The following is a 13,049-nucleotide window of genomic DNA, read 5'->3' on the forward strand; positions in this document are numbered from 1 at the left end:
GATTTATTCTGAGAACCACTAAAGCAGCAAGGGAACAGCCAACCTATACAAAAACTTCCCTGGTTTTATGATGCACCTCCCTCTTGATATAATCTCCCCAAAAGTTTGAACCAGACACAGAGCCTTATGCTGACACTGTGCAACTCCACGGCCCCTGCCGTTCCTCTAGGGGCCTTTAGAATAACCAAGTTACAAGTGTTGTTCTGAGAGCCACTTTGTCCTTATGGATTTGCAGGTATGGTTCCTGTATCGTCAGTGCTTGTAGCTTGCTGGCCCTGCGTAGTGATTTGATCACAATTTGAATGGTTGTTTTCACTGTCACAAATTTTTGATCTTTCTTGTGCACAAGTTCAAAAGGCTCTGTCATCAAGTGTGTTAGAACTGTGTTTAAGCTCCACATAGGGGCAGGTACTGCACTTAGTAGTCCCAGACTTTTTTGATCTTCCAGGATTCTCTTAACTACTGAGAGTATAAAGAGGCTGTTTCATGATATACCTCTGGTATAAGATACTATTGCGGCTAGGTGTACCTTAAGGGACTCGTAGGTTAAGCCACAGTCCAAAAGGTGTGTGAGGTATCTGAGCACCATCTCCTGGTCTGTTATTGTTTCCATCCTTCTGTTATCTGTACAGCACTGGATTTATCTGTTCCATTTTTCCGTGTAGCACTGTCTTGTGCTTAGTTTTCTTGCCTCCCTAAGGATTTTTATAGTGTTGGGGGTAGCAGTAGGTGACCAAATTCGAGGTATTCAGGAGTCATGCTGCTAGGCTGAGTGTTTTACACTGTAAGCTAGTCCTGTTCTGCCTTGATTGGGATCATATGCCCTCTGGACATCTCCAACAGGTCAGAATATCATGTCTGTCTGGCCCATTGTGGGGCTATCAGGATAAGTGTTGTCAGGTTGCCTGGCCTTGTGCAGTACCCTTGGGATCAGGCTAATTGTTGGAAAGGCATATGCAAATATCCCTGACCAATCTAGTGACATGGAATTCCCATTGGATTGGTGGTGTGGAAAACTGGAGGGGAAGGTTTCGGACTTTGCTTTTTGTGGACTTGCGAAAAGGTCTAGGTTTGGTGTGCCCCACACCTTGAAAATGTTGTTTAGTGCCTCCGTTTTATTTCCCATTCATGGGAGGTGTCCTTTTGTCTGCTCATTCTGTTCGCCTATGTGTTTTGCTTCCCTGTCAGGTGAATTGTCTGTAGAGTGATCCTTCTTGGAATAGTCTCCCTCCATATTTCCCGAACTAGCTTGGACAAAGGGAAGGACTTTTTTACCCCCTGTTTGATGAGGAAGAACACAGTTGTTGTGTTGTCCATCTGGATCAGTACAGTCTGACCTGTTATATACGCTTGGAATGCTTTAAAGGCCAGAAACACTGTCTTCATCTCTAGATAGTTTATGTTTCTCACACCATCTGTGGGATTTCAGAGTCCTCTGTCTTTCAGGTTGCCGGAGTGTGCACCCCAACCCTTGAAGGATGCATTTGTTGATCTGGTCACTGTGGGGATCTGGTGCTTTGAATGGTCTCCCTATGCTCAAATTGGCAGGGTTTCACCAATATTTCCATGTGTACCTATGCTGAGACAACCTCTAGATCCTCCCAGCTCCCTGTGACTTGTGACCACCCATTGCAGATCCATTCTTGAATGGGGCGCATATGCAGTCTTGCAGGCGGTATGAGTAAGAAGCAGGACGCAATCATTCCCATGAGTTTTAGGACTGTCTTTACTGTCAGAGACCGACCCCTCTGATAAAGGTGACTTTATCCCGCAATTGCCTCTGCTCTATTTTGGACTGGGTATGCTTGTGCTTGAGTTTAGGGCTGCTCCCAGTAACCCTTTCACCTGCTCCATTTGGGGTGAGGATTTCTTGATGTTTATTGTAAATCCGACAAGTTGTAGTGTTGAAATCACTGTTTGCGTGTCTTTGTGGCATCTTTTTCTTGGATTGTGCTTTTACTAGGTAGTCGCCTAGGTATCGATAGATGTGAATGTTTGGTCTTCTTAGGTAGGCTGCCACTGCAGCTAGGTACCTAGTGAATAACCTTGGTGCATATTTTATCCCTAAGGGTAGCACTCTGAACTGGTAGTGTACCTTGTCGAGGATGAATCGAGGATACTTTGTGTCTTTGGTTCATGGGTATATGTAGGTAGACTTCCTTTAAGTCTAAGGTGGCCATATAATCCCCTTTTCTTAAGAGTGGTATTACTCTTTGCAGAGTTGTCATTTTTAAGTGTTGAGTACCTATGAACTGGTTTAGAAATGTGAGGTCTAGGATTGGTCTTATTGGTAAATCCTGCTTTCAAATAAGAAAATATGGGGAATAGATTTTATTGGCTGCCTCCCTTTTCTCTTTTGGAACAGCTCTTTGACCTCCTTTCTGAGTTTTGTGAGCTCCTGTCCAAAGAGCTTTTGTTTTGGGTGGCAAGAGGGGGGGGGGGGGGGGGGGGAGAATGTCTTGATCAGTTCTATGCAATATCCATGTTTTATTATGTTTAGAATCCAATTGTCTGAAGTGACTGCCCTTCACTCCTTGAGGAACACCCTTAATTCTGCCCCCCACAGGTGTTTGGTGGTGAGGCTGATTGATGATTGAGGCTCTTGCCTGCTGAAACTCCACATTTGTGAGGCCAACCACTTCCTCTTGTTCTTTCTCGAAAGGAATGTCTCACCGTGTGTTTCCATTGATGGACTGGTATTTGTTGTGTTGGCAGACTCTTGTGACTTTGAGGCTGCTGTTGTTGGCCCGATGTGAATGCCTTCCTACCTGTGGGACTTCTGTTCATGGTCCCACCTTTCCTGCAGGTTCCTCTGAACTGGAGGGCTCTCATGGCCTTCACAGAGTCCTTATCCTTCTTAACTGCTGCAATATATCCACCACCTGTCTGAACAGTACATGCCTGCAGGGGGCATGTGGGTGATTGATGCCTGTACCTCTATTTTGAATCTTGAGACTGAGCCATGTGTGTCTCCTGAGTGTTGTCCCACAGCACATCTGCTGGCAGTGTCTGGTGCATCCATTGCTGATTTAAGGCAGGTGTTGGCAATATTTGTGCCCTTCTAAATCACTATCTTGGCCCTTTGCTGTACTCTTCTGGAAGGTGTTGCCTTGGCCCCTCTATTTCATCCCACTGCTGGTGTCTATGATTGGTTAAGGAGTGTGTTGAAATTTCCTATTCTCCACTGTGTGGTTGCCTTTATCTCCATCTTTCTCCCCCCCCCCCCCAGGTCGAGCTTCTTGCTCTCTTTCTCTGGTGGTGGCCACGTTGATGTGGGGGCATTGTACCTTTTCCTCACGGTGGACACGATGGAATCTGCAGGGACATTGCCTTTTGTATGTTTGGGGTTCTGTGTGGAATATTTGCATTTCTTCTCCCATCAAGGCTTTCTAGCTCTTGCAGGGGCTGGTTCTCGAATGGCCTCCTTCCCCTGGTCTTGGATGCTAGGGAGCATGGGCAAGTAGAGGTTGGCCTTTTGTGAGGGAATCAGGGTTTTCAGTAGGAAGGTTGCATCCACTTTCTCCTCTTCTAACTGTACCCCATAGGTGTCTTTGATGAATGTTATATAGGGACTAGACTTTGGGTGGCTAAGGTATTGTGATATAGCTTTCTACCCTTCCTAAGGGGACTCAGCGTGGAGGTCCTGCCATGTGTCCTCGAACTAGCTTTGGTTCTCGTACATTGTAGATTCTTTGACGTTTTAGAACTCCTCTTGTTCCTCTTCATGTGGTTCTGGTGTAGCTAGGGCCTCCAAGTCGAATTGGTAGTCTTCAACCTCGGTGGTTGCCAAGGGTCTTGTCAGAATAAGAAATCCCTTCAAGGAGTCATCACAGTCCTTTCTTTGAAGCAGGATCCCCATTTCATCCTTCAGCCTTTGTTTTATCTGCTCCACCTCGAGAGCTGTTTGTTCAGCTTCAAACCTGGTTGAAACTTTCTTTTTCCATGTTGATGCCTCTCTCATCCTCGATTCTTTGCCCCTCTCTCTCGATCCATCTCAAACACCTGGTTGCATCAAAGTTTTCGTTGACGATTTGCCCCCATCAGTGTCTTTTGGTTGGGACCCATGCAGTTCTATTTGGTTGTGCTGATCTTCAGTCATCGGGGGTTTTGATGCCAAGTCTGCCTTCGAGGACTTGGTGCCCAAGGACCTAATGTCCATGTCTTTCTGGTGTTTCTTCTGAAACGTCCTTAAGCACTTTCACCAACACTTGTCTTTGTTTCGACCACAGTTGAGGAGTACTCAGTGTCTGACTCCACTCCTCACACCAGTTCAGCCTCCTCGATATTCTCATCGTCGCTGAATAGGCCGAGATCTTTCAGAGATTCCTGCATCTTGTGAGTGCTTGCCATGGTGTAGTGTTTTAGTCTCCGTTGACATTGTACCCAGTTTGTCTTCGGTATGAACATGGTGCAGCCCAAAGTTTGTGGACCTAGTGGGGGTCTTCATTGACAAATTTGTGGTGACAATTGGGGCAGAACTTAAAAGGGGTATTTTCCATGACCCTGTACTGCCATTTCCCTCCTCATTTTCAAGCCACATGGGTCTTATTGGCGGGGTCCTTCTTTGGGGGTCAAGAAGGCTTCCCTTCTCCTTTCCTTAGATCTTCTTGTGGCTTTTAGTATTTAGAATTTCAAACTTGTTGACTGCTCTCGCTGTGATTCATCGGAGCTCCTCAGTCGAGCTTCCAGGCCAATGGTGAATAAAAGAATCTAAAGATGGTGACAACACACAGGAACTTACAGGGTGCAGTCTGACATCACAGAAGGAATGAACTTCCCACCAAATGGTGGTCGATGCCCAAAAAATATTTCAGGACCCAACTAGATGGCAGAATAATGCATGGCATGTTAATCAAGAAAAGGATACAAGTGGCAACATCTTAATTAACTTGCATGTATTTGAAACAGGGTGGCTATGATAAAATCTTAGTCAGGATTGAGTTTGTCACTGTTTGTGTTCACATTACTGACATTCGCAAAACTGTGTATTTCAACAGGACACTAGTATTTTAGAAAAAAAACAAATTCCCTGCATGTCTTTCGAGGTTCGATGGAAATTACTGCAACACAGTACTCATTTGAGAAGGAACACACAAAAGGCATCTCTTTTTAAGGGCTAATGTCTTGAATCCGAACGTATCTGCTAGTGAAATGTACATAATAAATATAAATGTTACCATTGTCCTCTGTAGAGCTTTTAAAAATAGCTTTAAGGTGTTTTACGGAAAGAGCTGCAGCATTCCGTTTGCATGATATGTATTTCCTTGCTACACAATCTAGTTAATTCCACCATAATATTTCATCTTCCTCTGCCATACAATAACAGTGGCTTTGGCAATAATAATACAGGGGACATGTGGCCATGAAATAAAAGCATGCACTCTTTAGCCTCAGCATAAAATTCAAATATGATCTTCAAGATAGATCACGAGTAGTGCTCACAAGAGGTATACTACATTAATCAATATGCTAAGCAAAATGTGTGTCTTTGGCACGCAGTGAATGACTTCATAATACAGATCACTTCAATATTGGTTCAAACAGTTCAAACAATGTACAGCTTGGTGAGTGGCCTTGTTACGTTAGGTCTATCCATATAGCACACTAATCACCCATGAGGGTATCCAGACACTTGAGCAGGTCTGTAGGCGTGTGTCCCCTGTGAGTAATTCGAAGACCTAGGTCTTCAGGTTCTTGTGGAACTCAAGAAGTGAGGAGGAGGCTGTGATGTGTTATGGGAGGTCAACTTTATGGTTTTGGTGCAATTTATGAGAATGGATTACCACCGGTTCTGCTCTTATGAACGCAGGCGATATGTGCGATTGAGAGTGAGGCTGAACGTAGATATCTATTAGGCCGGTGAATGTGTGTGTAGACGTTACCATACCATGGAACAGTGTTGTGTAAGTAAGGCTATGCATGTGTGCATGAGGCGTTTGAATTGACTGCGTTTGTGAATGGGGAGCCAGTGAAGTATTCTGAAATGAGGTGAGATGTGGGTTTGGCATGGGAGGTTGAGTGAGTCTTGCAGCCCCATTCTGGATGGCCTGGAGTCTGTCTAGGAGCTGCTTGGAGATCCTGGCATAGAATGCATTGCCATAGTCTAGCCTGCTAGTGATGAGTGCTTGATTGATGATATGTCTGGTGCTCTATGTCAGCCACCACAAGATTTTTACAGCATACATAGGATGTGGAAGCAGGCAGGGGTCACTGAGTTGGCTTGTGCTGTCATGTTGAGCTTGCGGTCTGAGATGATCCCCAGATTCCTCATATGGTCTGAGTTTTGGTCCTAGCTCCAGTGACCACCAGGTGGCTTCCCATGGGAAGGTCTTGTTTCTGAACACCGGTAATTCTGTCTTGCCAGAGATGAGCTTCAAGCAGCTGGTACTCATCCATTCTGCTATCATGGTCATGCAGTTACAGAAGTTGGTTTGGGTGGTGGTTGTCTTGACAGTCATGGAGAGGATGAGTTGGGTGGCGCAGGAGAAGCTATTGATACCTTGAAGTGTTGATGTTGCTTACTCGTCTAAATAAAAAAATTGCTTTAGCAGGTCTACTTGTCTGGCCACACAGCCTTTGTCCAAAGCATGCATTATGTATTGCCGCAATTGGACAGAAAAGAATGTTTTGTGGAAAGTAAGGGAAAAAGGGTCTTATTCAATGTACTCAGTCATATTTGCAATGGAGTTACCCGTCCATGAAACTGTTTATCAGGCCGTAAGTAAAGAAGTTGACAAAGTAGGATAAGATAGATATATTAGTAGTCTAGTAATAATACAAACTTGTTTTTCTATAGTACTTCATTTCGCATTTTTGCCTTTCCTAAGCAGTTTTAAATCACAGATGTTACAATTACCCACGCATGTTACACAATTTATCCATGTGATAGTTATTTCAGAATTTCTTACTAAGGCAAATTTGCTATTCCGTTATCTAAGTCTAAATTTCTTAAATCTTGATTGCTGAAAAAGTGTGTCTATTGTTAAATAGTAAAGATTAAAATTAAATGCTTTTAAGCCTCCATGATTTACTCACTAAGTCAGTGTTCAGGACCACAGCATTAAATGACTGAGCAATGAATACAAATACCATTTCTTTGTATACATGGATGTCAGATGGTTTTTAGTTTGATGTCAGGAAAGAAAAAGATTCCCTGAGATCTGGAGCATTATCTAATATCTAAAGGCAATCTTATTATTACTTTTTTTTTTTTTAAAACACAAACATGAATGATGCTTTGTTGCAGAAATGCACACTAAGCCACGATAGCCTTAATTTGTTGATGAGGCATGTTAGTCTTCACTTAATTCCTTCATGTCTTACACGGACGTTCAACATGAATATTAAACATTACAAACCAATGGCTATAAATTCTCAACAACCCCCTAACTCCCCCACCCACCAAACTCTCATGCTGGAGCAATGGCTCGGAGCTTGTCTAGTTTTTGTCATCAACGGTTTATTTTTAGGATGCTGGAAGTTAGAGGACAGATCTCTCGGGCAGTGTGTTAAAAACAGGACTCAAAACCTCCACCACAAATTAGGGACATCTTTAGGGGGACATTCGGATGCTCTAGAATAAATCGCTAAAATAAGCACTGATATATTTGTCTTCAGTTTCAGCACAACTTAACCTTTGGTCAACTGTTTTTTTTAATGTGTTCTCTGTTCATCCTTCAAAAATTAAAAAATTAAAAAAAATACAAACCCAAATTAACAACAAATCACTATTATTGCCACCGTTCTCTACATGACAAAGCACCATGGTGGTCTTATAATATTTTTTTTTTAAATAAAATATACCAAGAAACCGCTTTAAAGAAATGTGTACAGTCTAAAAGATCCTAACATTTATGCTTATTGTCAGGTAACTTTATCTGCATGGTTAAATGATTTTTTTTTAAGTCATCTAAAATATGCTGGCTTCTGCCTTTGTCTCCCGCACAGACAATATTTTGTATGGTCACACCAAGCAAGGCTATTCAGTTACTCATTAGTACATATATATATACACTTTTTTTTTTTTTAAACAAAAATCAGGAACCTTGCCTATGTAGCAAAGGCCACACAGCAGTAGCTGCCTTTGAAAATGATAATCAGCAGCAATCTGTATCTTTCTTCAGCAGTTAATGCGTTTCACTATTATCTCTCCATAAAAAGATGCAGTGCTTAAAAAAAGAACCAGCCGCTTCCGAAAGGATTAATTCTAGAACAAACAGAAGACGAATAGCAAGAGTGTGATGCAAGCACTCCTCCGGCCTACTAATATGGATGATACATTCTTCCATCTAGTGATTTATTATATGAGCATCGCCGAGCAGTAACTAAAAAGAAACAAATAGCTCGCTGTTAACCTAAACCCATTTTCAGGTAACAAATGTGTCTGATCTGTACCCATCAAATAATGCCTTTAATGCCCTTAAACATCAGTGAATGAAGAATGCACATCTCAATGTGTCCTCTGAAGGGTGACCCCCACTGCATAAGGACACAATTCCTGCTCTTCCGCTTCTTCTTGAAATAGGAGGCATAGGCAGCATACTTACCGTGATGCACGACGCCCTTCAAACCATGGATAATGGGCTCCAGAGCTGGGTTGTCCCTCTGACTGACCTGCATGTAAAGGACAGATGATTGGTTAGATCTTTTTTGGCATCAGGCAGAAAACACTCAGTTTAATCATTCCAAAGGAGAGACAAAAAAAATGATGTCCATCAAAATACTAGACACTTGCAGTAACCATAAGCACACAGGTACTTCACTAAGCAGGAGAAGTAACTAACAATATTCACTTTTCTTACAAAACTCGCTCAGACTTTAATTTCTCACACCTTGGACTTCATTAACTTTGAAAAAACATAGGTACACAGAAGGTTTATATGGAAGTGTTACAGGAGTGCACCTTCAGGGGGTAATGTTACAGGAGTCCACCTTCAGCTGGAAATGTTACAGGAGTGCACCTTCAAGACAAATTATGAACAGGCCATAACCATCGCAGTTAAATTGTTTTCAAACTAAAACCACTCTTATTTCCACACTTCAAGAACTTTTGGTTTCTATTTATGTGCAGTATTTGATCTGGCACAGCGCCCCCTCCTAGAAAAGATTTCAGAAAACATTTTTGTCCCCGTTTAAGGTATTTTATTGGTTTTCATATAAGGGCAAACAAGTATATATCATAGCATATATAATAGCAACAAAAAAGGACATTTGAGGTAATCATGCCAAGCATATAGTATACAAATTGCATACCTAGTGCTGTAGGTCAGCCATGTAAAAACATATGAGAGGTAATTTCAGTCATAGGCGAGAATAATAATGTACGTATTACCAATATAAGAATAAAATTAATCTGGTAAACTCATATGATTATCCTCTCAGTCCGAGAAGCAGAAAGGAGGGTATCAAACTGATGTAATCTGTACATTTAGTAACCCTCAAGTGTATAGTACAAAGTAATGTTAGTCATACAGAAGTATTGCCAATATTCATACGATAAACATGAGAAAACTAGAATGGGGAAGAGGGAGGGGGGTTGGATTTCGGGAGCCTGGGCATGAATGAAGGATCAGACTAAAGGTCCAGGTAGAGGATGGGCTAACAAAACGTTCGTACCTAATTCAGTGTATCCATCTCAGGTACACCATACAGCTGTGGAGATGAAGGGGCGGGTTGGAATTTGGATTGGAGGCTATCATTCGCTCTGAGGTATGATACCCATGCCCACCATGTGTGAAGAGAGAGAAGATTAAATGATTTCCATTCAAAGAGGATGAACTTCACTGCATTCGTCAGAAGGTCTAACAAAGCCAGATTCAAATCGGTAACCGAAGCCCAGGGGACAAGATTTATCATGGGGAAGCTTAGTGTCTATGTTAAAAATATCTGCTAGCTGATTCTGAATGTGGCACCACTAGTGTTGTAGGAGTTGACATTGTTGCATTTCCAGCATTTGTTGTTCTCTTGCAGGTTCAATTTATGCAAACTGGCCGTGGTCCAGTGCAGATTTATTGTGAAGAACATAGATTGTATGAGAGAGGGGGCGATTTTATTACAAATCGCAAGTTTGCCAATTTTCTGCCAATTGTCATCAGTGATGTGGTCAGAAACAGCTATGTTAAAATGGTTGGCCCATTTTCAGTGGCGTAACGAAACTTGAGGGGGCCCCCCTGCAAGGTATGTGGAGGGGCCCCCTGCAGGCTAATTCAGGAGCTCTCTGGCCGGGGTACAGTGCAGAGGGGGCCCCCTGGAGCATGGGGCCCCCCGCACCGCAGGGGCTGCGGGGGCCTGTGTTACACTCCTGCCCATTTTACGCGTACCAACACAGTTTGTGTAAAGTGTGGGTCAGATAACAATTTGTACATTTTGGAGGCAATATAAACAGTATTGCCATACCGGCAGGTGGGACAGTAGAGACAAGTGTTGGGTGCGATTATGTTTTAAAAGCATTACTTTAATATTTAGGAAGCAGTAAAAGTCTAAGGCCCCATTTACGATGTCGGACAGATCGGAGTCTGTCCGACCTCGTTTGAGAACTGGGACCGAACGACCTCCTGTCATCGGCCCCAGCCCAGCAATTAGGATGCAACTGAACACGGTTTGGTCGCATTCCTATTCTTTACAATGGAAGCATGCATTCTGACCGAAATGCATGCTCTCATTGTAAAGAGCTGAGGTGCTGTTCATCCTTGCACCCCGTGGCAGGCACCTCAAGGTGCCTGCCATCGGAAGCAGGGTTCAACAGGGCCATAGGTGCCCCCTAGGCCGCCATCCGGCAGCCTTGCACCCATGGGGGCCCTCCTGGGGGCACTCAAAGTAGGATTCCCACAGCCTTTCCGGTCAGGAAGGGCTGGCATAGAAAAGCTGTGCGAATCTGCCATCGTAATCCCTCGGGCGGAAAGAGCCGCCCAAGGTTTTACTGGAGGCTTTTCAAATGGCAGACAGGCTATCTGAGCCCATCAGAAATCCGGTTTGGATTCCTTTCCGACCGACCCCATCAAAATGGGTTGGTCGGAAAGGAATCCAAACAGCCAATTACAATGCCTACGACATCGTAATCAGGCCTTAGTTGGAGAGGTTATATGTTCTGATCAGGGCTTAGAAGGGGAGTGGATCACTATTGTGCTCATATAGATCAGTCTAATGCCCTTGAAGGCCCACTTCAGAAAAACATTTTAATTGTAAAAAAAGCATCTCAAATATGAAGGGCTTGGTCAAGAGCATGTTTACTTGAAACCACATTGGCGAAAGCAGAATTAAAGAAATCAGGAGGAACATATAGAAAGTACAAGACAGCAGTGAGTAAACGAAAAAAAGTAACTTCTGGATTTTTATTTTGAAGCCAAGGCAAAGTGAATTCCCCTGAATTGCAGGATTAATTTTTTTGACCAAGTATCAAAGCCAGGATTAAAACCAGGTTTCTATGGTCCAATGTCATCGCCTTAGTCTTTAAAGTATATTCCCTGTACAGAATATTGGCAAAATGTTAAACACTGAATAAGCAAATGAAATGATCCCATAATAAATGCCAGGTGAGGTGAACCTGTAGACAGGAATTTCAAGACACTGTTTGAGTCACAATTACACTAATAAATAATTTCCGTATAGAGGCCTAAAAACGGACACAATATCATTCACAAAGAAACCTCACTTGTGACTTCACTGTACAGTTTATAGCTACTGAGAACTTCAATAGGTGTGATGGAGCGGGTAGTACAAAATGTTGTATACCTCCCCCATTCTGCATGAAAATACTAATCGAATAATCTATTAATTATAATATTATTAAAAGAGTTTGCATGAATATTAAACCAACATTACTAATATCCAAATTACACGTGGGATTGCATATTGCATGGCTAAATATCCTTTATAACTAAAATCCGTACGCATACTAACAGTAGTATATGTAATAAATAGAATAATGCATGATATATGTTGCTTTTAAGATGTCTTTGTAATGTTGCTCGAGAGGAGGACCAAAAGGGTGAATATAAATGCTTTAAATGTTGCTATACGCTAGATAAATACAAGCACATAGAGGGATTAGTAAGGGGTTAACATTAGATTTATTATTTCTATGCCTTAATTACTCTTTTGTGTTTGTTTCGCTTAAGTTGACGTTTGGGCCTAAATTCCAAAATGGCCGCCGACACGCCACGACGAAGTGGCCACTGTCTCACGAGGCATGGAGTGAAGTGGGCAGAAGCGACAAAGTCTTCCAGACCTTGTCGTGAACCCTGATCTTAGTGTTCCAAAGCAAGGACACTGTGGGATGACGGCCAAGACGAAAGACAATAGACTTTCACAGTAAACCAGAACGGACCGACATTAAATGAACTCGTGACATCACCCCTTGAACTGTACCAAAGTCCCAAAAAGATTCTATCGGACGATCCCAACCAACCAATCACAACCGTATTAAAATAACGAAATGTATCTTCTTGCTTTGATTTGATTATAAAAATGTACGGTAGAATAGAGAGACACGCTTATCGCAATTGTTCTTTCCGATGACGACGACGGTGACGCTACGCGAACTCTACTACTTAGGGTGACTGCTGCGTTTCCTGATGCCTAGATGGTCCGGATGCTGCCCAATTATCTGACGACTGCGAACTTTTCCTAATTCTATGGGCACTGATAGATGCTTGCACGTCTCTGGTCTTTACCTATTCTTTGAGACTGTAGCGTGCTGAGCAAAGAACTTTGAACCTTTAGACGAATGACGACAGATCAGAGTATGCAGACCTATTGATTTAGAGGACTTCAGACAGCCAGATTAGGTAAATATGATGTTCTGCGATTGACAAAATTTGATATAAACTTTCAAAGTACAAACCTAACCTTTCAAGAATTTTTAGATAAACAGATATTGATTAACAAGAATTGAGTTTGTAGTTTATTAAGAAGGATAAGATCTAAATCTTGAAATGTGTTTTAGCTGGTTCTAGATCACCATCAACCAATCCATCTATTTGGTCCATTGACCACGTGGGAGGAGTGCCTTGATGATTAGGATTGAGATCTGTAGGTGAAAGGGGTATTAA

General features: G+C 42.5%; 1 protein-coding gene across 6 annotated transcripts in view; it reads right to left on the minus strand.

The window, feature by feature from the left end:
- PTPRG (protein tyrosine phosphatase receptor type G) overlaps positions 1-13,049 on the minus strand; it is a 1,080,885-nt gene that overhangs the window by 508,743 nt on the left and 559,093 nt on the right. For all 6 annotated transcript variants that reach the window (XM_085624730.1, XM_085624729.1, XM_085624728.1 and 3 more), the window contains exon 6: positions 8,547-8,613. In XM_085624730.1, the coding sequence (XP_085480856.1) occupies positions 8,547-8,613 (67 nt within the window). The remainder of the gene's footprint in view (positions 1-8,546; positions 8,614-13,049) is intronic.

Source organism: Triturus cristatus, chromosome 9, assembly GCF_964204655.1.
Source record: "Triturus cristatus chromosome 9, aTriCri1.1, whole genome shotgun sequence".
Classification (NCBI taxonomy): Eukaryota; Metazoa; Chordata; class Amphibia; order Caudata; family Salamandridae; genus Triturus; species Triturus cristatus.